This window comes from Centruroides vittatus, unplaced genomic scaffold (genome assembly GCF_030686945.1).
Source record: "Centruroides vittatus isolate TY-2023 unplaced genomic scaffold, ASM3068694v2 scaffold_861, whole genome shotgun sequence".
Taxonomy (NCBI): Eukaryota; Metazoa; Arthropoda; class Arachnida; order Scorpiones; family Buthidae; genus Centruroides; species Centruroides vittatus.
The window spans coordinates 438,936-465,958 of record NW_027122718.1 but is presented as its reverse complement, the minus strand read 5'-3'; the positions used below and the strand labels follow the sequence as shown (position 1 = coordinate 465,958).

Below are 27,023 nucleotides of genomic sequence, written 5' to 3'. Positions count from 1 at the left end.
TGCACCCCCGTTCTTTTTTTGTTTGTTTGTTTTCATATACCTTATTACTGTACATAAGCCCATAAGTAAAGTTCAGAAGCATATACGTTTATGTTCCTTTTATCATAACCATAACTGTGCCTCTTACATGGAGCTATCCTGCTGTGGTGTAAAGATTAACAAGCGAAATTTGGCACGGTGACTTGTATAGGGACATTGATGCTGAATTTTGGTGGTTAGAGATCGAAACGGTGGGAGATAGAGGGGATCACGTGTCATATCTCGAGTGGGGTTGGAAGTAATGAAAGTTTTACTTACCCGTTATTGAAATTCACAATTTATTAAAAATCTCATCTCCTCCTTCAAAATTAAGTCTTTTCCCATTTTATAATAATAATTAATATAAAAATGATTTTTTAAGAAAATATCCTAACAGATGGCGCCACACACAATCCTTTTATTTTGAATTTTATAACAAATTTTTAAGAATTAAAGTCTGTTTGTGTTAAAATTTATTTTTGAAAATTGTACCAATTAGAATAACGTATTGATTAATTATATTACCTTGTCAAGTCATTGCTTAGTGGAAAGATAAACACAGTTTATTCATTGGGAAATCATTTACGTCTACGTGTCGTGATGACGTCGTCAATAAGTGAAGGTTTCGGTTTCGGTATCGGTATGCCACACTACTGCGCATGTGACGGCTTAAGTATTTAATCTACGGAGCGAATTTCGATAAAAGTCGAAGGAGAGAGGAAGATCCGTCGACGTAACGCAATTTCCCAACAGTATTTAAGATTTAAATATTTTGGTAAGGATTTTTTTTTACTTTTAATTGTTAATTCTGTTTAGTTCCGTAATTAAGAAATATATACATTTAATTATAATTAGTTTATTAACGTTTATTTTAGATTTTTACTTAAGCTTTTATATTATCATCGTAATACAAACGAAGAAAATTACTCTGAATTCTTTTCGCTTAAATTCGTTCTATTTATTTGTGACGAAATAAATAATTTTCCCGCGAAAAATTTCTTTCCAATATTTATATTACCGTAAATATTTTCGTTAAGGTTTAGAAAAATCTACATTAATAAAACGTTTTAATAGTAATTTTCTAAATTTTAATGAAAATAATTAAGATTAATATTAATTAAGCCGTCGAGATGGGGAGTTGGGAATTTTTTCCTAATCGAGAAAAAATGTAGGGACCCGTTGTAGTTCCTACCAAATGAAATTAATGCTGTTTTTTACCGACGGTAAACAAATCCTTTAAGATTAGTTTTCGTTAAGACGTGGGCCCGCCGGTGCCCGAGCGGAGTTTTCCGGGTTTTCTCTGCCTCCGTAACACCCGAATGGGAGCCGGTTACCCTTAGAAAGACCTTTTGGAACGCATTCCCCTAGGCGGATTGCCCGAGCGTTGCGTTGCCGTAACTTAACCAAACAAACAAACTTTAATAAATGTTCTACGTATTTCGTTCGTTTGGACTGGATCGGTCGTGTACGGCAAAGCCACGCGCAGGCAATCTGCCGAGATGGGGATCCCGACTTGTTGGCCGGCCGGGCACGAAATCGCAACCCGTTACCGGTGTTTGGTGGTTTTAACCTCTCTGCTACTGTTCGGAACATTTTCATTTGTTAAAAAATAATAAAAAAATGAAAACTAAAAAAGTCTGCTCTACCTCTGGGCTCCACACAAACTCTTAACAGCCTTGCACATAATATAAAATATAATTTTGTTTTAAAGGTAAAATGAATTTGTAATAATTGAATTTAATTGTTATAACTTTACTGTTTCATTTGAGATAAGAAACGATAACCACAACTGTAATCAAAATAAAATTTAATTCTTATAAAATCTAGCATTAGTATATAATTTTCTTGTGTAATATATAATAGAGCTGTGACACACCCAGAGGAGAGGTCACGGGCCCTGGCATCCCAAAAGAAAATAGAAAAAATACTAGAAAATTTTCCAAAAATGTTTTCTTAATTAAAATTCATTTTGTTTTTAATTTATATTGCACCACGTCCTCTATTTCTACACTACTGTATTTATGAATACAGGTCATATAATAGGAATTTTATTGGATTTGCAATAAAAACTTTTTAAACTGTTTTTTATTCTCCAAAATTAAATTCTCAGTTCTAAATTCTCAGCACAAATGTCACACATTTAATTATATAATTTAACAAACAATAATTAGGGTTACAACAATTTTGGAATGGTAATCCTAAGTCATTTACCATAGTTATGGATAAAAATCCAGAACACTTATGACATTAGAAAATAAAATTTATTATATAAAGAGATATGATTTAATAAAATCCATCTTAAAAACAAAGCATTAACAAATATATCTCACTAACCTTATGAAGCTTTGCAAAATTTAAATTATCACGAACGTTTCCGGTCCCCTTAGGACCTTCTTCGGGTGGAATTCTAGTAGAGAAAAATCTTTTTGTTCTAATTTCTGTTTCGAATGTGTTCCAATTTTTTGAATTTTTTTCTTTGTGCACATGTGTCGGCAACTATAATGCTGGGTCATACATAGCCTGCCACGCCTTTGAAAGCTGTTTTTCTTCCTTAAAATTGATTGAGAGGCCTTGGTGTTCTGCTTAAAAGATCTCTAATGCTTCCAAATTCCTAAGATGATGTATCTGCTGAGTTTTCCGGATCGTGGTTGCCTGTTGTAATTCGGGTGTAATGCCGTTTTCACTGGCATATATAGCCAAGGCAGTATTGTTCTTCTTCTTCTCAATATCGGTTTTATGCTCCCGGAGGCATTGTTTGAGTGATCTTCTTGTGGAACCGACATATACCAGATCTCTATCGAATCTATCATCTCCGAGCGGAATTTTATACACTCCCGGCGCTCTTTCGATGTCCGCTCGATCTTTCCCATTCCTAAGCATGGCGAATATGTCTGGTTTTCGCCTGTAGGCTATTTTTGAATTAGTATATGTCTTAATCTCTCGATATATGGAGTGCATACGACACTCATACGTTATAGTAATAGGATGTGGAGATACATCCTGCTGCAGACTATTTTTTGGAGCTCTATCCGACTGATTTTTGGGTCGGCTTTCTTGTTCGTCTGCTATTTTAAATATTAACTTTTTGTTATAGATGCAAGAGATTGAAACCCTCATACACAGCCTGAGCAAAACCCAAAAAGAACAGTTCAGATGGAAGGCATACTTCCAGATGAAGCGATATAACAGACATGGGCAAATGTGGCTCCGAGAGCAGCATGCGGCTCTTGCTGAAAGTGTTAATTTCTGCTTTTTATTATTATTTTTACAATTTTATTTCCACAATTTTGTGAAAATACGTTTATTAAAAAAATTCAATATTTGTTTTATATTATATTTATATTATATAATAAAATCGCACACCTTATCCTTCCCAGCCTTACCATACTATCTGCTATGACAGTACAGAACTGCAGCTCCCATGCATTTTGCAAAACCTACATTTCAGCTCCCACTAAACTCTTGCTTGCCCACCCATGCGATATAACCTAAGGAAGCACTATGAGGAAACGGAATACCAGAAAGCTTTAAATAAGAGCAAGAAATGGCTATGAGAAAATAACATTGCCCTTCTGAGAGCTGACAAGAATAAGGCTATAGTATTGATGAAGAGAGACTCCTACACCACCATTGTACAGAAGTATATACGAGACACAGAATGTGAGAAGATAAGAAAGGACTTCATCGATAAGATCCAGTCAAGAGTCCACAGATTTACACATACATGCTTAGAAAGAAAGTTACAACTAGACAACACGACTGTAGCTTCGCCTGCAGTTCCCAGACTCTTCGCCTATGCCAAAATGCATAAACAAAGGATGGAGCTTACACCTATTTTAGACAAAACCAATGCACCCACCAGAAAAATAGGGCAAAAATTCCATACGTTCCTAGCTAAATATCTAGAAGGCTATCAATTCAGTCTCCAATTTGACGTAGGTAATTGAAGCTATACGGAACTGCCTACCATCTGAAAACTTCTGGATTACTATTTTAGACTTTAAGGTGCTATACTCATTGATTAAACTGGAGCCCTGTTTCTGCAGTTTACGAAATTGGCTTATGACTAGGATAGCAAACAGTGCAGACCACAAACAAATACTGGAACTGTCTCATTCTTTGTTACACCTCATGCTTCCAACTGGATGGGAAGATGTTCCTTCAAAAAAGAGGACCTATGAGTAGCCCCTTATCTGGGGACTTGCCTAAAATTGTGGTGCATCTTTTAGAAGCCAAAATCATCCCAGAGTTCCTCTGTAACATCAAATATATATAAGATACATTGATGATATATGCATCATCTGGAAAACAAAACCGAACATCGAGAAATTTATGCACTGTATGAACAACAATCCGTATGGTCTTACGGTTGAGTTAGAACAAATGAGCAATAAAGAAATTCAATTTTTAGATATTAGTATTACCTTTATTGGTAACGGATATGATACTAAAGTATACTGTAAACCGAGTGCTATCCTGATATACATCCCAGCCGACTCTAACAATCCATATAACTACAAAATGGCGGCCTTTAGAACACTTACTAGAAGGACCCATACACAGTGAAATAAAGAACAAGACAAGCAGAGGGAAATAAAAAAAATAGCAGAATTAGCTGAAAACCATGGCTATAACAAAAAGTTAATATTTAAAATAGCAGACGAACAAGAAAGCTGACCCAAAAATCAGTCGAATAGAGCTCCAAAAAATAGTCTGCAGCAGGATGTGTCTCCCCATCTTATTACTATAACACATGAGTGCCGTATGCACTCCATATACCGAGAGATTGAGACATATACTAATTCAAAAATAGCCTACAGGCGAAAACCAGACATATTCGCCATGCTTAGGAATGGGAAAGATCGAGCGGACATCGAAAGAGCGCCGGGAGTGTATAAAATTCCGCTCGGAGATGATAGATTCGATAGAGATCTGGTATATGTCGGTTCCACAAGAAGATCACTCAAACAATGCCTCCGGGAGCATAAAACCGATATTGAGAAGAAGAAGAACAATACTGCCTTGGCTATATATGCCAGTGAAAACGGCATTACACCCGAATTACAACAGGCAACCACGATCCGGAAAACTCAGCAGATACATCATCTTAGGAATTTGGAAGCATTAGAGATCTTTTAAGCAGAACACCAAGGCCTCTCAATCAATTTTAAGGAAGAAAAACAGCTTTCAAAGGCGTGGCAGGCTATGTATGACCCAGCATTATAGTTGCCGACACATGTGCACAAAGAAAAAAATTCAAAAAATTGGAACACATTCGAAACAGAAATTAGAACAAAAAGATTTTTCTCTACTAGAATTCCACCCGAAGAAGGTCCTAAGGGGACTGAAAACGTTCGTGATAATTTAAATTTTGCAAAGCTTCGTAAAGTTAGTGAGATATATTAGATATGATTTAATCCTTTTTTATAATACAAGGTTTCTTATAAAAGTATAAAATGAAAAGGACAAAATGGAATGTCAAAATACAGATTACAGAAAAAATATAAAACAAATGCATATATAAGTATGTGTTTTATATATATATATATATATATATATATAAAACACATATTCTTATATATATATATGTAGATATAGTGATTGAGATAGAAATAGAGAGAACCAGAATTGACAACAGTCTTCCAGCGTCTTGCAACTGTCTTGATAGAACGATAATCTTCTTAACGTCTTTTGTCCTTTTGTGCTGTCACCAACTGTTGTCTTGCTTCACATTTCCCCTTACTCATTCCCACTCCCTCATTCTCTTCGTCTCCACCCGCAACCCCCCCGTAAATCTTAACGGTATAGGAATGTTACTCGTCTAAACCCACATTTGACCATCCTGACAGCTGACATCATCCCTGATGTCCTCGTCTGACCGATCAAATACTTGTTAGTTGAACGGACCCATGCTTTCAAGTTGTTCGCTTGCAGATTTTTAATTAACTTAATGTTTTCTTTTGCCATTGCTCTAATTTCTGGAGATCATCTTCTAGACTGTCTTTGATATTTTGAATCACATGATTGAGTGTGCTTGTCACATCGTCTTTGATCAGTACCTCCTTGATCTAGATTTATATTTAGATCTTTCTTTCATTTTTTCTCTTTCTCTATAATATCCTCTTCTCTTCTATTATAATAAGATCTATCTTTACTTCTGCGTGTATGTTTTCTACTTCTTGGGTCTCGCGTCACGTTTTCGATCATCCGATCTACTATGATAATTTTGTCTGTGTTTCTTTCCTTCCTGTTACTTTCCTTCTTCTTGCTCTTTCTCTCTTATGAACAATTTCTTCACCTGCCGATTTTAATCTTGCATAACCAACATGCTATTTTTCCATTGAATGATCATCAATGCATTGCTCTGCATCACCAACTATCAAAAAGGCACCACAAACTTCCATCTGTTTCTCCTGAACAACTGTAACTTCTGCTTGCTTAACGTTTGATGCATGATGTTGCTGTAACCAATGATTAAGTTCTGAAGACTTATATGAAGCTTTTCTTTCTTTTTTTGACTGGTCACAAAGTTTCATTATGCACAATGCTTCTTCTACTTTTCCTTCATCATCTGTGGGTTGTTCAGATGTTTCATGTAACCATTCTTCCATCTCCTTATTAACTTCAGCCTTCTTACTAGCAGATAGCTATCTTGGACATTGACAAACTGGAGCGTCATTTTTTTTAAAATAGTGTTCATTTTGATCCCTGTTTCTTGTTCTCTGACTGCTTTGTAGTGTCTTCTGCTGCTATTAACTATATGTATATATTTATGTATTTTTTTTTTTGTTCGATTGTTCTATTTATATGTTTGTTTTTCCGTTTATGTCGCGTCGCGTATATGTTGTTGTATCGGGTTTTAGATGTGACGCACAGCCATTTTGTTGTGTACGGTACCGTCTGTTATCGTCATTGCTGTGCAGTGGTGTTTGATTGGCTATTTGGAGGATCACGTGGGAGGAAAAGAAAAAGCTCCCGGATGGTGGGAGATATAAACGAGTGACTTCCACGTGTCGAGGCATTTTTTTTTTTTTCATTTTTCTCTTCACCGCTCCAGATCCCCGATCCACGAAAGAGACGAGAGAAAGGATTCGAAGCAGAGCAGCCGATCAGGAAGAAAAAAAAACAAAAACCAGCGAGAAGAATCTCATTTCGTAACAACGTGTCCCACGAAATACGGCGACGGTACCTACCATCTTGTAAATGTTTGTATAGTTTTTTAAGGTTTAATCGCGTATTAGTTTTAGTCTCGCGATTAATTACTGTTGTAATCATAGTGTTATTGTCATCCTTAATTTTGTTAAGAACGCTGTTTGCCTGTTTAAATCAGGCGATCAATCCCCCTTTTTTTGTGTGTGTAATTAATAAACCTTTGTTTGTTTATCTATACGCTTCTACCGACTATTCATTTCCACTTCCTTTCATACCCACAAACCACGTGCTTGCGGAGTCTACACTGCTTTGTAGTTTCTTTTTGGATCTAGAAACTCCTTTATATTTTGCATCATTGGTGTGACTCAAACCAACACCACCAACATCAACGTAGGCAACATCAATATCGTATGTCTGAAATGTTCACTTCTGCACCTCTTGCTTTAATAATTTTTACAACAGGACCTTTTTTTAAACTGATATGAACTTGTTTCAGAAAGTCTGCTCCCAACAATAACTGATAAGCAAGGAGTGAACTAGGAACCACATGTATGAGAACTGAAAATTGGTCTCCGTCAACATTTACCACAGTCCAAAAACTTCCCAGTGTAGAACTCTTATGTTCACTTACTCCGTGAAATTTTAAGGAATTACCAGTTAATTTTGGTGCGCCCAACTTTACGTAATCATCGGCTCTCATTAGATTTATATCACTTCCTGAGTTTATAAGTGCTGTGAAGCTCACTTCCCCTATCTTGACTTCTTTTACAGGCTTTGACTTAACTTCTCTTCTTAACATTTTGAGGACATTGAGCCGAAATATGACCAAAATTATTACAACTAAAACATTTCATTCCTTTGTCTTTCTCTGGACAACTTTTACTCACATGGTTTTTCCCACCACAGTTATAACAACGTTTTTCATCTCCACAAGCATTATTAGACTTAATCTCATGTTCTAGCTTCTTAGATCCCACCATCATTTTAGCATTTAGCTTACGACTTGATTTCATGTTTTCATAAATTCACAGATTTTGTCGAAATTCTTTGAAATTAGTAGCACCATAAAGTACTGTTTTACTTACTTGCTCATCCTGAATTCCATTGATCATGTATTGTATCACTGATTCTTCCTAAATCGTAATTTGTGACAAAATTTCAATCATCTGATACATATATTCCTGATACGTTTCACTCTGATGCTTCACTTCCATCGAAAGTTGCTTATGAATCTTCCAACTGTTTAGTTTTGGAGAAAACTCAGCACAAAGAGCTTCTTTTAATGCTCTCCATGATTTAGTACATTGTTCATAGTTCACGTACATTCTCGCTGAACCTCTGAGTAGTCGTTTTGCGTAAATTATCTTCTGCATGCCATTCCAGTCACACATTTCCGCAGTCTCTTCAAAATTAGAGATCCACTTAATGACGTTCTTTCCGTCATCACCACTGAACGTTTCAAGGGATTCGTCAATATCGCTAAAGGTAAATATTGATTTCGAGTACTCACTTTTATGTCACATAATATTGCTATCATCATCCTCACTTTTGTCAGTGTTGTCGTCGCTTTGCACGTTGTCGTCTCTGGCATTCTCAATCAAAAGTGCCGCTTCCAATCTTTGCACCAACTCTCTCTTGCAACCCATCATTTTCAATTTTCAAATCAGCACACTTAAGATGTTTTACATCTGTCATAGTATTGCCCTTAGATACAACAGTCAGTCGTAGTTCTTCGTTGTTCACCGTAGTGTCACTAACTCTGCCATCTTGTCTGGATTCCATTGCCCTTCTAAAAGTTCTTGTATGAATTTCTCTCAATATCCCGGACGAGCCCCCAAAATTTGTAGAAATAGTGATTGAGATAGAAATAGAGAGAACCAGAATTGACAACAGTCTTCCAGCGTCTTGCAACTGTCTTGATAGAATGATAATCTTCTTCGTAACATCGTTTGTCCTGTCTTCGTAACGTCTTCTGTCCTTTCGTGTTGTCACCAACTATCGTCTTGCTTCACATCTCCCCTTACTTGTTCCCACTTCCTTGTTCTCTTCATCTCCCCTCACAACCCCTTGTAAATCTTACCAGTATAGGAATGTTACTTGTTTAAACCCCACATATATATAATGAAGAAACCTATAAAAATCCAGCAATGAGTTGCATAACTTTTCCCAGCAATAAAGTTAAAATTGTTTGTGGCACCATCCATTATGAAATTTTATTAAAAAACTTTTTATATTATTAATTATTATAAAATGGCAAGAAGCTTAATTATGGGGGCAGAAATTAGTTTTATAAAAAAAATTGTAAAAGCTAATAAGGAGTACAGTCTTCATTAAGTCCAATCCTGCTAGAGATATGAAACATGACTCCTGTATCTTCCCACCCTTTAACCACCAAAATTTAATATCATCCTTATACACAATATACCATAACAAATTTTGTTTCTTAATCAGAACTCATCCTGGGATATTAAATGAAATGGATGATGACATAAACACACACATACATACATATACATGGAATTTTTCCTTCATTTTTTAATATTTTTTTTAGGTTCAAGGTCTCAAAGGTCCAAGATTTGCAAAAAATCCAGAGGGTCAAATTTGGTATAATTCCATTCCAATACTTGCCTATAATATTAACAAGTGATAAGGAGCAGAAAATGGAACAATCTTGTAACCTTAATACTATAATTCTTATCAGTTAACTATAACTAACTAATTAGAAAAAGGAAAAAGAAGGATTTATAAAAAAGACAAATTAAAGACAGGAAAATGAAGTGTTTGAGGGAAAATAGACTCCTCAAAAGCTGGAGCTTTCTTATAATCAACAAGACTTACTTTTTCCAGTAAACAATTTTATTATAACACAAACATTTTTGGCCTTATTTTGGAGCCTACATCAGATTTTCAAACAAAAATAAAAAAACTAGGTGTTCCAAATTATGATGTTTATCATTTATAATGATGTTTTAAATTGTCACATTCTATCTGTAAATTGATGTCTTTTAAAAATTAAAACACAATTGCAGAAATAACATGAAATAAAATAACAAAAAATTATATATGTGACCAAAGGGTCGGCACCTCCTCGATACCCTGCCAGGACCGACACCACCGTGTTTTAGAGAACACAGAAATCGTGATTTTTTCGTTCATTCACGTGCAAGCGGTCGTGTAGGCTTCAGACCAAGGACCATCTGAGATATGTTACCGAGAGGTTTGATAGGGTAATCAATCTAGCTATTGGCGTCTTTGAGGCTAATAATCTATCTACCTATTTAGAAGAAAAATTTAAAAATATTTCCACTATGGAAAAAATTGTTAAGCTTGTGTCTGAACAGAGTAGGGATCTTTTGGCCTCTGCTGCTAGTATTAAGAAAGAAATATCTGAGCTGGGGAATAGTATTTCTAGCAAAAACCAAACCTAAAGTGACAGCCATACCCCTACTTATAGTGATACTCTCAGGAAAGGGCTGGGTACTTCGCAACCTGTTCCTAAGCCCCCGCCGCCGTGTTATACCGTCCTTGTTTACAGCACTAAACCCAAGAGTACTTCAGAAGAAACTAGAGAGACTCTTACGAAGGTGATCAAACCACAGGTGCTAGGCTTTGGCGTTAGGCGTGTCCAGAATATTGGCGGAGGCGGCGTGGCCATGGATTGCCCTAGTCAGAAGGATGCTGACAAACTAGATGTTGCTATTTCGGAAAATGCCGAGTCACACTTAGGTTCCAAAATGGCTGAGAAGAGATGGCCTCTATTGAAAATTGCTTCGGTTCCATAGTCAATAGATAGTGACAATCTTATTGGGTACATCTATAGGCAAAATGAGCACTTTCAAGCACCCTACACTGAAAAGGAGTTCCGGGAAAAGATTAAAATTAGATTTAAAATGAAACAAAAGGACGAACATTCTGAGTCTTGGGTTGTTGAAACCAACCCTAAATTAAGGAGTATTCTTATACAGGAAAAGTGAATAAATATACAATAGTGTCGGTGCCCAGTGTATGACTTTGTGCCTATCATCCAGTGTTTCAGGTGCCTTGGCTTTGGGCACAGAGTGAGCACCTGCAATGTGAAAGAATCCACCTGCAGTCACTGCGGGGATCTCCATCTCTACAAGGACTGTTTGAAGAAACACAATCAACCCACCTGCGTTAACTGTAGAAAAGGAAACATTCCAAACATACACCATAACTCAATGAACAAGGACTGCCTGACTTTACTAAAGGTTAAAGCCGAAACGAGACGTAGGATCGACTACACCGAATATGACCTCCCTTTCTTGGATATGTAGCTATTGCACCTGCTGTGTGCGTGGCATTGTATTGTGTAATTTCTACCGTTCACGGTGTTTACTATTATTTGGCTTTTGCCACCCTTGGTTCTTATTCTGTTTACCTACTGTTCATCCACTTTGTCATTGTCACACATTTACAACATATGTTACTTTTGCATTGTCATACTATTGATGTTACTTTGTACTGTAGTCTGATGTATTTTAATTGTATAATCTCTTACTCTGTTCAATGTTTTCTGTTTGTTTTATGTTTGCATCAGTGCGCCGTAATTTGTATTTCTGTTTTCTATGTATTTTATGTTTTTCTGTATGTAAATGTACGTTTTGTTTTTAAAATAAATGCGATGCTGGCACCCTTGGGTCCCATGACTCTCAGGTTCTAATTTTCTTCCTATCCTATCACACTTTGCTCCCTCTCATTCTAACTTCTTGTCATAATACCTTTATCTTCTTTCAATTTCTGTTGGTGGGCTATACCTATGAGTGAGACCCCATACACTTTCTAAGCACTGTCGGATTCGGGATAGGTACGGTCTGAGAGGCAGCATATCCAGAGACAAAAAGTGCACTCAACCACCACAATTCTAAACACTTACCTGTTTTATTGTAGAAACTTATTTACACATAATATACAGCTTAAAATTAACCATAGAATATAGCATCCATAACTATCATCTTTATCATTCTCAATGACGTCATATCAAATCCCTAACCGAGAGAGAGAGAGTTTACAATCGAATCGAGACGAGGTCGATAAATACCTTTCAAATTTTATTGAGGTGAAGTCTTTCCTCCGGACTTCACGGACTTGGATGACGGGTGACGGAAAAGTCGGTGATGGTTTTGTAGAGGAGCAGAAGTGGAGATAATGTCTCCGGACAAGGAATAGTTTTCTGATCCATAGAGGTCCTCGAAAGATGATTTGTGCGATATCCAAATTAATTGCACAGTGGGAGCACTGTCCGAGGAGATCCGGTCGAATTCTTAATCCCGACGAGATAGCGGACCTTCACTCTAACCGACTCGAGACTGTCGACGAACAAAACCTGTCGTCGCCGATCCCGTTCTTTTAATTGGGAGTCCCCCTTTCGCTATTCTTGTTCTTTTTTGGAAACTTTTAAAGTCTGTGTCCAATACCAATTTTTTTTGTTAGGTACAGTACCTGGTGACACACGTTCGAAAATGTGTCACCAGGAACAAGGAAACAAGGAAGCAAATCTGTGGGAAAAAAATATAATCACTTCCTCCAACAATAAGGTTTGTGCTGAGAAGAATTTTAACAGATTTACTTTCAATTTTTTTTTTTCAAAAAATTTTTGTCAAGTCTGGGCTCTCACATATATAGAATTCAAAAATTAATATTTAAAAATACAAGAAAATACATGAAATTAAATAGAATGGATGTGATATTGAACATGACTAAATTTGCTCTATGTTGTTATTTGATTTTGTCATTTCCAAGATTATGTTTTAGTTTTTTAAAGGATGTCAGTTTATAGATAGAGCTTGGCAATTTAAAACATCATTCTAAATGATAGAATGTTGTGATTTGGAATACTTTGTTTTCTTTTTTGTTTGAAAACCTTAGGCCCCTAAATGAGGCTGAAAATGTTTGTACAGTATATCGTTAATTTAAATACTTGCTAGGGGAGCCCCTAATGGCCATTTTTGGCATACATTGATAGAATCCGGTTTTTCAGTTTTATATAGTAGATTTTTTTCATGGGTAAAATGCTTATTTATTATTTTACCAGAGGATTATTCATCCTATATGATGATCTCAGCATGAGTATCATCAACTAGTAACAGTTTTTATTACATTTTATGTTGTACGAGGGTTTTATTTAATTCCCGAGCCGTGTTAGAACGAACCCGTGCTATAAAAGCACCGTGTTATACGGGGGTTACCTGTATTATAATAAAATTGTTTGCTGGAAAAAAAGGAAGGTAGTCTTTTGTTGGTTGAGGAAAAGAAAGTTTTATAGGATAGATGAGTTAACAAATTATAAGAACAGCACAAAATATATCATTAAGGGAAAAACATATATATAGGAGAATTTTATCCTTTCATCTTTTCACATATAGCTTGGAAGATAAACCTTTTTGCACACTTTTTCTGTTTCACAAAGGTTGATGCACTTTTGATGAAAATATCGTTAAATTCCCCTTCTTATTAGCCAGAACCAGTTTCTCCATCTTCAACTTCCAACTGCTTCCCTGGACTATCCCTTTTTGTACATCTGGCAAAAAAGATTAAAAAAAAAAAGAAACAGAGGACAAGAAAAAGTAGAATATAAAAAAAACTAAAAAACATTTCAACATGCAATAACACATTACTATGGGTACCTAATAAGTTTAATAAGTATATAGATAATAAACAAATTTATCTAAAAATTTCAGTTGCTATATTTAATTTAATTAATCAATCATTAATCATTCTTGTGAAATGAATTGAATAAATATGTATTTTCTGAATATTTAATTTAATTTTTTCCTTTCAGAATAAAAATTTATCTTCAATGGCAAAATCAAATGATAAACTTCTTTTGGCTAATTTGAAGGAAATTTTAAGAACAAAAGTAAAACTAGAAGATCAAACTGAAAATATCAGAATTTTAAAAATGGTGTTGGATGAATTAATTAAAGAAATGAAGACTGATAAATTATTTTATCATCTTTTTGAAAATATATATTACACAGGAAGTTATTTTGAAAAATTGAGAGTAAAAGAAGCAACTGAATTCGATTTAAATTTGATTTTGACTTTTCCTAAGATTATGAATTTTCAGGTAATTTATTATTATTGTAGTTTTTCAAATGAATTATTATTAGGTAGAATATAATTTGGAAAAATTAATCGACAGAGTATATTTAAAAACTCCAGTACTGTCAATGTGGATATCCGGAAAAAATTTTGTGGCAAAAATTTATTTGTGACAATTACACAAATAAATTTTTATTTAAATATTTAAGTTTTTTTTTGAGTTTTTTCACATGCAGATTATAGAATATGGTATTGTATCAAAGTGTCCCGTGGTTGTGGTTGTAAGGTTACATATCTCAACTACTCTAACAATTATTGTGTAATTTGTGACTATTTTACTTGATTCCAGGGGAGGGCAAGTGCTCTGTTTGCTCCCCTCTGCAGATGTCCATGACTAAATAAACAGTTTAAAAGATAGAACAGTTAAGATTGATGACTGATGTTCTGAGCTGTCCCATGGGGAGAAAAAATGCCTAAGGGTCTAGAGGGAAGAGGTAATGATTTTCAGACTGGAAAGAAGAGTTCAGACTCAAGTAGACAGTGGAGAAGAGAGGTCAATCCTGATCATAGCAAGGGACAAGAATTTCTTGAAGACTTTGTGCAACGAGAATCCTGAGGCTTCAGTTAATCGTTGATGAAGATAGTCTCCTTTGATTCCCATAAAAAGATAAGTTAGCCTCCCCAAAAGGACAAACAAGGAAATTTCACTGAGAATCATCAAAAGTAATCATCTCTGTAAACTTGTTGAGATATTTGACATACATTAAGTAAAAAGTCAGCTTTTATAAATGAAATTCTGTTTGTTTAACTATCAGTTATATTATCTTTTGAACTTCTTTAATGATTTAAATAGAATTCTTATAAAATTCTGTTATTACATTTTAATTGTAAATTATTTTCTTCAATATTTACATGCAAATTTTCCAGGTAACAACCGAGCATTCTCCTTTCTCATTTGTTACGTGCCAATTAAAATCCAAATTGAAAGAATTAATGCACGAGAAGAATTGGGAATTAAATAGAGAAATTTTACGAAAATTTTCTAACAGAAACAATTTTTTGGAAGCAGGAAAAATTAAAAATTGGTTTCAAGGAATTGTAGATTCGGCAATTAATAAATTGGGAAAAAGAAATACTTTACCAAAGGTAAATATAAAATAAGTAGATAAAAATAGAAATTTATATATAATATTTTGATTAATGAAAACAACTTCAAATTCTATAAATAGTAACAAAACTCTGCTTTATTAGAGCTCATTTAAATTGAATAACAGTTTCTTTAGTACTTTTTAACAACCAAGAGAGATATGCATAAGAAGTAAATACAGTTCTAACACAAAAAACTGTTTGGTTCTATCTGCTCCCATTTTTGAGAATTTTTGGAAAAGAATTTTCCCATAGAAAAAAGCATTAAAAATTTAATGCTATCTGCTGCAGATTGTGTGCGTAACCAAAGAGGTTACAATCAGCCTTAACATTAATTACAATAATTAAAACAATTTATTTCACTCAGTCAGTCAATCTTTATTGTGAAATTCATTCAAGACTCATTCGTATATAAGAGGAAGCATAATACAAAATAAATTACATTATTATGCTTTTTATTAATATTTAGTTAGAAAATCTAGTTAGAGTTTTTCCACTTTCATTTAGGAAAATAATAATTAAATGTTTTAATGTAAAAGAAAAACAATGAAAACGAGATGCTTGCTTTTGTCAATTTTTATTGTTTAGAATAAAAACAAATACAGTAAGTCCTCTACTTACGAACTTAATCCGTTCGTAGCGGTCGTTCGCAAGTCGAAAAGTTTGTAACTCGAAAAGACGACGTTTAGCGCAAAAACTCAAATACAACGTTGTTTTTACAATTATGTAATGTTTAGGCTACTTGAATAATGTTGAATTAAGATTTGAATTTATACTTCCCTTTAACAATCAATCACATGTACAGTACATTATTTATTAAAATTACTCATTTAAAACAATTACAAATGTACATATGTATGTACTGTAAATGTTTTAACGTAAAACTTCAAAAATAAACTTGACTACACATAAAAAATAACCAACTGCACTTTAACCCGCCATCTGTCGGCTTTGTTCGTAACTTCGAAAGTTCGTAAGTAGAGGACTGCCTGTACTGTAAAATATTGTGTTTTTAAGTTCTGATTTAATGAAAAATTTAACAATAAAGTAATCTTATTTTTTAAATTTGCCATCAGTTTTATTAATATGTATATTATTTTACAGATAATCAGACATTTAAGTGGACCTGCAATCACAATATATATTATTACTAAAAATGGAATTCAGATTGATGTAGATTTAGTTCCAGTATTAAAATTTAATTGGCCATTTTGGCCCGAAGGTGCAGCACAATATTTTTTGAAAAATATTCCACATGATGTAAGAATCGTATATTTATTATGGGTTTTTAAAAATTGAATAATGTTTAATTACTTACTTTTATTATTTAAATATACAATTATTTCTAGGAAAGATATTGGTTTATCGTACCAAAGTTACCTCCATCAGAAATATGTGAAGTAAATCAAAACATTTCGTATCAGTGGCGACTTCATTTTCCAGGAATTGAAAAAAAATTAATATATGATAAGGGATGCTTAAAGTCAATAATTAAATTATTGAAGGTAAGTTATTTGATTTAAATTAAATTTTAAATACTTAATTTTCATATAGGTTTTCACGAAAGAATATATTCATGAAGTTTTTATCAGAATTTTTTATATAACTTATATCAAATTCTTTGTGTTCTATCAACATTCCTTTATAGTTACATGCTGCAATAGTACAGTTTTTACTGTTTATAATGACTATATTCAATATCTAAAAATATAGGTGTGACCTATTCTTTTAATTTGGATGTCTAATTTGCCATCATTCATTGCCTATAATCCACAGGTGTAATTTTTCACTGACCAAAAAAGTAAGTATTGCATAAAGTAAGATTCTACATAAATTTATTCTTCACTCCAAGTGTGAGAACTGAGGGGGTTAAGCTGCGGGCTTGATCCTGCTTACTGGCTTCTCTTGTCTAGGATGGTCGTTAGGAGGGCTAAAATCGAGTGGGGAGGGTGAGTGAGGTGGTGGTAAGGTGTCGCTCGTACTCGGGAAGAGACGGGTTTAACATAACAGAACATAATTTATTTGATGGGCAAACAAACGTATACAAAAATAATGCAAGATAAACATAGCTTATGTTAAGTTCGTGCGACAAGTACGAGGTCCTGCAAGCGGAATGGTACAAATAAATACAGTTAGATTTTATTTTTGTCACAAAGTAATTTATTATCGCTTTGAACGGGTTCTTTTTTCTTTTGGATCCCAATGCTACAAATGGTTTCTGTAGACACTGGCATTAACATTTGATCTAACAACCATGGGTTAATTGAGCGTGACAACTCTACACGGGGCGAAACTTAAAACTAATTCTTATACTACTTACAACTAAAGAAGGAAGAAGAGAATAAGAATAGAATAAGATGAAGATGGAAATACCCGGGATTTTCTTCAGTTCGTAATCTTGGGTGGGACACCACTTTGGAGCTATCCTTGGAAAGTTATTTCTCATCCTTCCTGCAGACGTTTAGTATGATTCTTTCAATAGCTTCCTTCAAAGTTCTCTTATAGGAATTCCTTCCTATCGATTCCTTTGTCCCTCATATCCTCCAATCGTCTTACACTCGATCTGGAGCATTACCTCTTTTCAGTCCTTATACTTTGGAATTCGAGCCCAAACTACTCTTTCAAAACCTCATGGTCGCTGATCGTCCTACATGCGATCTGGAGCACACTCTTCTCTCGTCAAGACTGTCCTCTCCCCTTTGTTCACTGGCCCCCAGGGCCTTACTTCACCTTTTGTTCTACTGCACCTTTCTTGGAATCGGTAATCCCACCCAAGGGACAGGGATTAAGAAAGATAAAATAAGAAAGTTCTAGAAAGAAATAGGACAATAGGACAAAGAATAGAAAGAAGAAACTAAACTAAACTTAAAACTAAAACTTAACTTGTGGGTTGTCGAAAATCGGAATCAATTGGGGACTGGAGTTGTTCAGATTAGTGATTTGTTCAGATTATCGATTATGTATGAAAAAATATATTAACCTGTCCGATGTTCAAATTTTTCTCCGTTGCGTGTCGCTTTGTGTTGAATTTTCATCGATTTTAAGCCTAACAAAAATTTTTATAATAATAATCGAGGCTATCGTATCGTTAAAAATTATTTCTTCATTTTGTACAAACAAAATAAATATATTGAAGAATATAAAATCATAAAAATTATACTTTAGAAGTAAATCTAGTATCAAAAACATTCGATTCAGCATGACACAGTCCGACTGAAAATCGTTCCGATTACCGGCGATTCTGATTACCGGGGTTCCGATTAACGACTCTCTACTGTATTTACAAAAAAAAAGTATAGTGTACAGCTACACTTATAATCTATCTATTCTAGAGTATGACTAAAATAACATTATTTATTGGCCGTGTCGTGACAATGATACACATGCCGTTCATATGTTAATGTTTGGAAATATGAGTCTAACTTATAACTATTCGTTAACTTACAACTATAACTAGTCTAACTGAGAGAGGAGAGAAAGTTTGTAATCTATGTAAAATATACCTCACGATGCTCGCTGTGTATGGATCGCCGGAGAGGCTGATCTAGTGGAGTATCGGAGGTGGACCGTCGAGGACTTGGCGTAGGTGATGGCGGCTTTGGGCCAGAGGTAGTAGCCCTAGAGTATGTGGCGGGCCAGCATGTCGTGTGTCTTCTGTCGACGGCTGCCCGGAGGTCTGTATTGTACCCCTTTTTATACCCGTTTGGTTGGGAAATGAATAATGCAAATCGTGATGTAATCTATTCGAAGAGCGCTTCGAACGAGTGTTGTTTATATTAAAATTGATAACAACTGTCAAAACATTTGAAATAAATGTTCGGAGGTGACTAAGGTTAAGATTTATCTTACGACTTTGGTAAAATTCATTGCCTTTTATGGTCATGATGGTCCGTGTTACTCATCGTAACATTGGAAGTGGGGGAGGTTGTTTTTCCATTTTGACTGACCTTTTGACACATTCCCACTACATCGTAAAAATTCTAAATTATTTCTAATTTTTTTATTTTTAATTATTAATTGCCCTCTTTATCCTCACACAAGTAGTGCCAGATGATTGCCTAGACCAGAGGTGTCTAAACTACGGGCCAGACCCAGCCCGGCAGGTGATTTTATCCGGCCCGCAAAGGCTTTTGAAAAATACTGATTTTTTTGCGTGAACCTGTTTGATTTTCAAAAATGTATATCGAAAATTGAAAAAAATGCAAAAATCATATTTGATAAAAAATGGATTTTTAAAAATGAAAAAATATATACATAAAATTTTACTTAAATTTACAGTTGTAAAAATATTGTTTTGGGCTATTGTTTCTATTGGGTAACTACCAAATTGGTATGATGGCAAGCAAGTAGTGAAGATACACAAATACACAGATTCTGTGGGTTGTCTTTGTATTAGTGAGTAGGGGGGAGAAAGAAAGAATCGAGAGCATTGTATGTGGCATCTCTGTAGTTGACCTCGGGATTGCCTTCTGTCGTCTTCTGTTCTATTGTGCATGACTCATTTGTAAATTGGTATGTGTAAATTCAAATTTAATGTATTACAAATTAATTATTTTGAAGTTTAATATTGTTTTTTAAGGTTTAAACATGCAAAGAACAAAAAGAAAAGTTGATGACGAGTGTCACGTTTTTAATGAAGAATGAGGAGTAAAATACTTCTTTGTGCAATCTCAGTCAAAGAATGGCAAAGCTGTATGTGTAATTTGCAATGACACTGTTGCTGTAATGAAGGAATATAATTTACGTCGACATTATGAAACTAAAACATGCTTCAACCTACTCACAATTTAAGGACAAGCAGCGTACTGAAAAATTTGAAACAATGCATCGTAGTTTGTTTACTCAGCAAAATTTATTTAGGAAGGCAAACTCAGAAAATGAAGCATTGACCTCAGTTAGCTTGAAAGTTGCTTATTTTGTTGGCAAAAGAAGGAAAACCCTTTATGGATGGAAACATCGTTAAAGAATGTATGATGGAAGCTGTTGGTGAGTTGTGCCCAGAAAAGTTGCAACTTTTCAAAATGATCAGTCTGTCCCACAATACTGTTGCTCATCAAATTGACGATATTGGAAACAATATTCTCCACCAGATTACTGGTAAAGCACAGCGTTTCACTCTGTATTCTCTCGCGATGGATGAATCAACTGATGTTAGTGACACCTCACAACTTTTAGTTTTTGTTCGTGGAGTTGACGACAAACTTAATCTCACACAAGAATTAGTCTCCGTTAACAGCATGCACAGCACTACAAATATGGAGAAGATATCTTCAAAGAAGTACAAAAAACATTGACAAAGTATAGCTTGGACTGGAATCGACTCCAAGGTGTGACAATTGATGGAGGAAGAAACACGTCTGGCACAAACATCGGTGTGGTTGGGCAAATCAGAAAAGCTTGTGAAGGTGCAGGAGCATCGGCACCAATTTTTCAACACTATTATCCATCAACAAGCAGTAAGTGTAAAGCATGTCGATATGAACTGCATTTTAAAACCAGTTGTTTCTGTCGTAAATTTTATTCGATCACACGCACTTATCATCGCCAATTTCGATCTTTTCTCGAACAAATTGAATCCGAGACCGTCGACTTGCCGTATTATACTGCAGTAGCTTAGCTGTGGAAAAGTGCTATTGCAGTTCTTTAAGCTTAGAAATGAAATTAATTTATTTCTTGCGGAGAAAAATCACCCCGAACCACTTTTATCAAATGCCGAGTGGCTCTGGAAGTTGGCTTTTTTTGCAGATGTGACACGCGTGAATAACTCGAACTTAAAGCTCCAAGGTAAAAACAACTTAATTTGTGATTTATTCACGCAAATCAAAGCTTTCAGTGCAAAGCCGATATTGCTCAAAAGTCAGATGAATGAATGTAATTTTACCCATTTCCCTTGCTGTGAAGAATTGAACACAGAAACTGATGAACAATTTCCAACCAGATTTGCAGTAAAAGTCATTGCAGATTTAAAACAAGAATTTCTAAAGCGATATTCTGGTCTTGACACAAATTCAAAGGAAATTCGGCTGTTTCAAAATCCATTTGACTGCAATGTTGCCGACGTTTCAAGTCAGTTCCAAATGGAAATTATTGATCTTCAAGCTAACGATCAAATAAAGTATAAATACAAGGAATGAAACTTGGTCGATTTTTACAAATTTTTGAATGCAAAAGAGTTTCCAAATTTAAAGCAATTTGCTTGTAAATTTATTTCTATGTTTGGGACTACCTATATGTGCGAACAAACTTTTTCCAGGATGAAGTATCTGAAATCAAAGTACAGGGCAAATTTATCAGATGATCATTTGCAATCATTGCTTATAATTGGTGTTTCAGATTTTAATCCCAACTTTAAAGAAATTCTTCAGCAAAAAACACAGTTCCATCATTCCCATTAAAAGTTGCATGAAATAATTTTCTAATTATGTATAATTTAGCCATGTTTTTTTAGTATTGGTGTATCTGTAATTAACTGTAAAAAATAAAATTCAATTCTGCCTTAGTCATAATGAGATTTTTTAATTTACATATTCACGTGATCCGCTACAAATGTATTTAAATTCAATCTGGCCCTTGAGGCAAAAAGCTTGGACACTCCTGGCCTAGATAATTATGTGATCATCTACAATTAACAGAAAAATTCAGAAACAAGCATTTTAGTTCAATTTTTGTTTCTGAATATAAAGAACAAAATATCCTCCAAATGTTCTATCATCTATGTCAGTATTTTTCAACCTTTTTCATTGAGTGGTGCCCGATTGAAAAATAAAAAATCGTGACACCCTCGACCAGCGGCGGATCTAGAATCTAAATAAGGGGAGGCTAACGGGCCAGATGAACCTTTTGTGAAAACAAATATTACGCGCAACGCTGGGGTGGGTCCAGGGAGGAAACTCTCTCCCCAAGAAGAAAAATTTTAAAATTTGACAGTTTGAAGTAGCATTTTTATGAAAAAAACGCATTTCTACGTGTTAAAAATCAAAATTTAAGTCCATTGAATTTTGTTGAATTACCTACACGTAAAATAATAATCTTGCTATTGTTTTTTAAATCTGCTTTTATTATCGGCCCTAAACTTTGCGACACCCCGGTTGAAAAACACTGATCTATGTGATAGATAGAACAACAAACTACTTAGATAGAACATTGACATTTAAGACATCATCCTAAACAAAGAAACATTGTAATTTGAAACTCCTGGTTTTTTTCTTTTTTAAAACCTGATATAGGCTCCTAAATGAGGCCAAAAACGTTTGTGTTATAATAAAATTGCTTGCTGGAAAATGTAAGGAAGGTGGTCTGAGATCAAAGATATCATCCATTTTTGATCTTAGTTACAAGATCCACCATATCTTTCATTTTAAATTTGTATCCTCTCAGCTTATCTTTTAAAAAATTCACTAAATGTTTCTCAATCCATATGAGAAGACTCTTCTCAGTAAAATTAAAGTATCTTAGCAATTCTGCAAAAGTGAAAACATATAAGCCAAAATGTGGCAATTTTTGACTTGGATGTCTCATGCATTACCACTACTTCAATAATTTTAGATTGATTTAGAAAAATACCAGCATTGATATGCACATAATTTTGGAATATCAATTACATGATACACTAAGAAAATTATGTTAAATAAAACATGTTTGTAGCTATGGATATTATCTGAATATCCTAATATTTTAAAATTTAATTTTTTTACAATAAAAATAATACTAAATAAATTTAATTATTATTGATTTATAGTATTATTGATTTATTTTTCATCTAAAATGTTTTAGTTGTTAAGGGACAGAGAAGGATGGAAACCTTTGGCGTCTTATTATTTGAAAACTGCTGTTATGTGGACTGTAATAATAGAAGATAATGTAAGCTGGAACGAAAGTAAAATGGATATTCTTTTCCTGATGGTAACATTTTTTTACTGTATTAAAAATGAATAGAAAATATTAAACCTATGCAGTTTAGATAATGTTTTATGATAATCAGTATTTCACTTATTATATATGGAGTATTTGAAATAATTTAATTCAAATTACAGCGGAACCTCGCTTAACGAGCACCTCGCACGACGAGTATTTCCCATAACGAGCAAAACAAATTGTAAAAATTTGCCTTGCTTAACGAGTGATGAGGAGGGGAAGTCTTGAATTGTGCGCATGCGGCATGCTCCATCGGTCTGTGTTTAGCACTCGTTCCGCTAGCATCTTAGTGTCGCTCGTGATCACATATTTTTCCAAACTTGTGTTCACACATATTACTTATAAACATCGACAACCATAGCCCGTTATATAATAAACACGCAAATGATATGCCAAATTCTTGGGTCATTAAATTTAATGACCGATTCCAAATTAAATTTTAGAAATGTGTGAATTAAAAATTACCTTTTTATAATTATTAAATTTAATACCAGATGGAAACATAACTGCCTACCTCTAGTCAAATTATTTAAATTCTAATATTTAATTATAGCCTTTACATAACCCAAGAATTTGGCATATCGTTTGGAGTGTTTATCAAACATTAGCTGCAATTTTTTTTGTTTCTGCAAATCGAATTCTCATTTCAGGATGGTTCATTCCGCGCTAGAAGAAAAGATGATGACGATTCATGCTCCTTAACAGTGTATATTGTACAATTTTTTTGAATAAACGTTATACATAACATTTGAGCATTTTTTCGAAGTGGAACGCATTATCGTATTTTACATTAATTTCTATGGGAAAAATTGTTTTGCTTCACGAGTGTTTTGCATTACGAGTAAGACTCTGGAACGAATTATGCTCGTTAAGCAAGGTTCCACTGTATATTATTTAGTTGACATGATTTTAATTTGTAATATATTGGTTGTTTACTTGGATGAATTTTCATAATCATAGTATGAAATTTAAATTTTTAATAACTGTTTCATAAAAAATAATATATACAAGTATTAAGCTAGTTCAAAAGAAAAAGTTTGATTTTCAACTAAAATCTAATTAAAATTAAAGATATTTGATGTGAAACAGTAATCATACCACACCTTACACACTTTTCCAGCACTAGTTTAATCAAAATAATGTTTTCGATCTTGTTCGGAGATCTGCCTCAGGTTAAAAACAAAAAACTGCATTCTAATTGTTGTATTCACACATGAAATGCACTGGATTAACAAAGGAAACCTGACACAAACAAAATGGCAGGAATAACAAAGGAAACACCGTTCACAGCAAAATAAGTACAAATGGTACTCGATAAACTATAACTAGTGCTTATATACTAACTTAAAAACTGCAGGAAGAAGGGAAATGATAGGGAGGAAAGATTTTAGAAGGATAGAGAGAAGTGAAATACCTGGGCTTTTCTCTGGTCTTCACAGTTTCAGGTGGGATACCATGCTGAACTTTTCTCTGGAAAGTCACTCGTCGTCTTTTATGGTTCCTCTTGCACTCAGTTGCTATACCTTCTATCATAACTACAATAATAAAATTCTATTTTCTCTTTTTCTCGGACACTCGAAGCCTCCAGTCCTTCCTACTCGTGACCTGGAGCACTACCTTTCGTTAAGGCTAGCACCAGTCTTCTATACAAGTTAGCCAGCATAGCTTAATTAGCTCAAACTTTGAGTATTGTATTATATTCCAGGCTTGCGGAGTTTGAGCTAATTAAGCTATGCCAGCTAACTTGTACTGGAGCACTACTTTTTATGTCTACTCTCCTTGAGAGCTCAACCCAAGAATGTGTCTCGTTTTGTCTCACCGACCCCAGGGCCTCTTTTCTTCCATTGTTCTAGTGGTTCCCAGAATTGGTCATCCCACCCAAGGGAAAACATTAGAATAAATAAAAAATAAAATAAATTTTGTTAATAATGTGTAATGAATTTAAGTCATTTTTAAGTCAAGCCTATGTTGTTCTCTTGCCCCATCAAGTTATCAACAAGAGACTATATGCTTTGGATAATGTTTCTTTCTCCTTGAAATTAATGCATTCACCCTTTCTAGGTGCATGGAATATTTCAAAAGCTTCCATTGATTGTAAATTGTTGATGTCAAACACCTTTTTTAATAATTTAGCCTGGTCCCAACATGCTGACACCCCAGCTTACTCTCAAACCAGATTTTGAGTGAGCCGGAAGTGTCAGCAAGTTGGGACCAGGCTAAATATTCCTACTAATCCTAAAAAAAATGTATCTATTATTAAGACTAAAAATGGATCTGTTACATCCAAAATGTATATCATAAAATAGATATACAGTCAAGCCTGTTTTTATGCAGTCTTTTTTTGTGCGAATTTTTAATTTGTGCGTTTTTTTTGTGCGATTTTTTATTTGTGCGGTATAGTTGGCGACTAGTCTCGTGCGATTCGTCATGTCTCACGTTGACTTATTATAGCTAAATAAACTTATTATAGCATAAATGAACTTATTATAGTAATATTATTGCACGAATATGCGAAAAATGAAATAATTTATTTTTTAAGTCAAAAAAACACCACCTGGACAAAAATATGTAAAACAGACGATAGACGAGACGATGCAGTCAAGTGCTGACATCTGTTGTCAATAAATTCTATTTCGTACGGTTTTGAGTTATTTTCTATGCGAGACTTTTTTTATGCGGTCCCTATTGACCGCATAAAAAAAATATTTTTTTAATTGTGTTGCGAAAACTATTTTTTATAGCCACTCGCGAAGTTTCGTGTGATTTTTTTTTTTAATGCGGTCCCTATCCACCGCATAAAAACAGGTTTGACTGTATAGAATTACTCTGTAAATTGTGTGTCTCATGGTGTTCTGCATTTAATCCAGTGTGATAAGAGTGTCTTTTGGGAAAAATGCACTAGCACAAAACATACAAAGCTATTATTATGTTAAAGTAATTTCAACATATCAGCCTATACTCTAGGTTCTTTTAAGTTCTACAGTAGATAAATCTTTTAATGTATAACTTTATATTTTACTCTGTAATAAAAGACCTTTAATTACTTTGGAAACAAAGGCATGTGATAATTCTATTTTCACAATCCTAACCTTACTTTATGGTGTATACTTAGAGAGGAGTGAACAATCGATTGCCCTTTTCATGATAATACGGAAAGAAGCTAGTTCTTGTGCCATTATGGCTAAATATATTGAAGAAATATTTTCAGCTTAAACTTTTCCATTCAGTTGCTTTAATTAGCACTATGTAATGATGCCAAGATTTGTTTGTTTTGAAAATATCAGTTGATATTAGCTAATACAATATTGTCTTAACTACTATGAATAAATCAAATCCACAGCTCCTTACAATTGTCTTTATTGGCAAGCGCCAAATCCAACATTTAATATAAATACATTAATTTATTAAAATAGTATATACCGTATTTCTTTAATAATTTATGAAATCATTTTTTTTTTTAACAGATGCTTAGAAAATTGAGAGAATTTGTGAAAAATGTAAATATACCTTATTTATTTTATCCTGATTATAATCTGATTTGTAAAATGACCCACCTTCAATCGAAGCACATCGAACAGAGACTTAGTAAGATAATAAAAGACATTGAAAGTAATCCAGAAAATATTAATTTATATTTGTGAATTTTAATCAATTCAGACTTCTTATTTATATATGGAAACAATATTAGAATTTTTCAGACTGTTATTTAACAACACAACTAATTTATGTAC

The 27,023-nt window shown here is 34.0% G+C and overlaps 1 protein-coding gene across 1 annotated transcript; it reads left to right on the top strand.

Moving 5' to 3' along the window:
* Nucleotides 1-753: 753 nt before the first annotated feature.
* On the top strand, nucleotides 754-27,023 carry LOC136990034 (cyclic GMP-AMP synthase-like receptor). Its single transcript, XM_067288368.1, has 7 exons — nucleotides 754-793; nucleotides 13,970-14,257; nucleotides 15,160-15,378; nucleotides 16,483-16,638; nucleotides 16,728-16,883; nucleotides 23,152-23,280; nucleotides 26,757-27,023. The coding sequence occupies exons 2-7, from the start codon at nucleotides 13,988-13,990 to the stop codon at nucleotides 26,931-26,933; spliced, it is 1,107 nt and encodes a 368-aa protein (XP_067144469.1). The 5' UTR covers nucleotides 754-793; nucleotides 13,970-13,987; the 3' UTR covers nucleotides 26,934-27,023.

Coding starts and splice junctions, on each gene's coding strand:
- LOC136990034 (XM_067288368.1), top strand. CDS start 13,988: ATGGCAAAATCAAATGATAAACTTCTTTTGGCTAATTTGAAGGAAATT. Junction 14,258..15,159: donor CTAAGATTATGAATTTTCAG/GTAATTTATTAT, acceptor CAAATTTTCCAG/GTAACAACCGAGCATTCTCC. Junction 16,884..23,151: donor CAATAATTAAATTATTGAAG/GTAAGTTATTTG, acceptor AAAATGTTTTAG/TTGTTAAGGGACAGAGAAGG.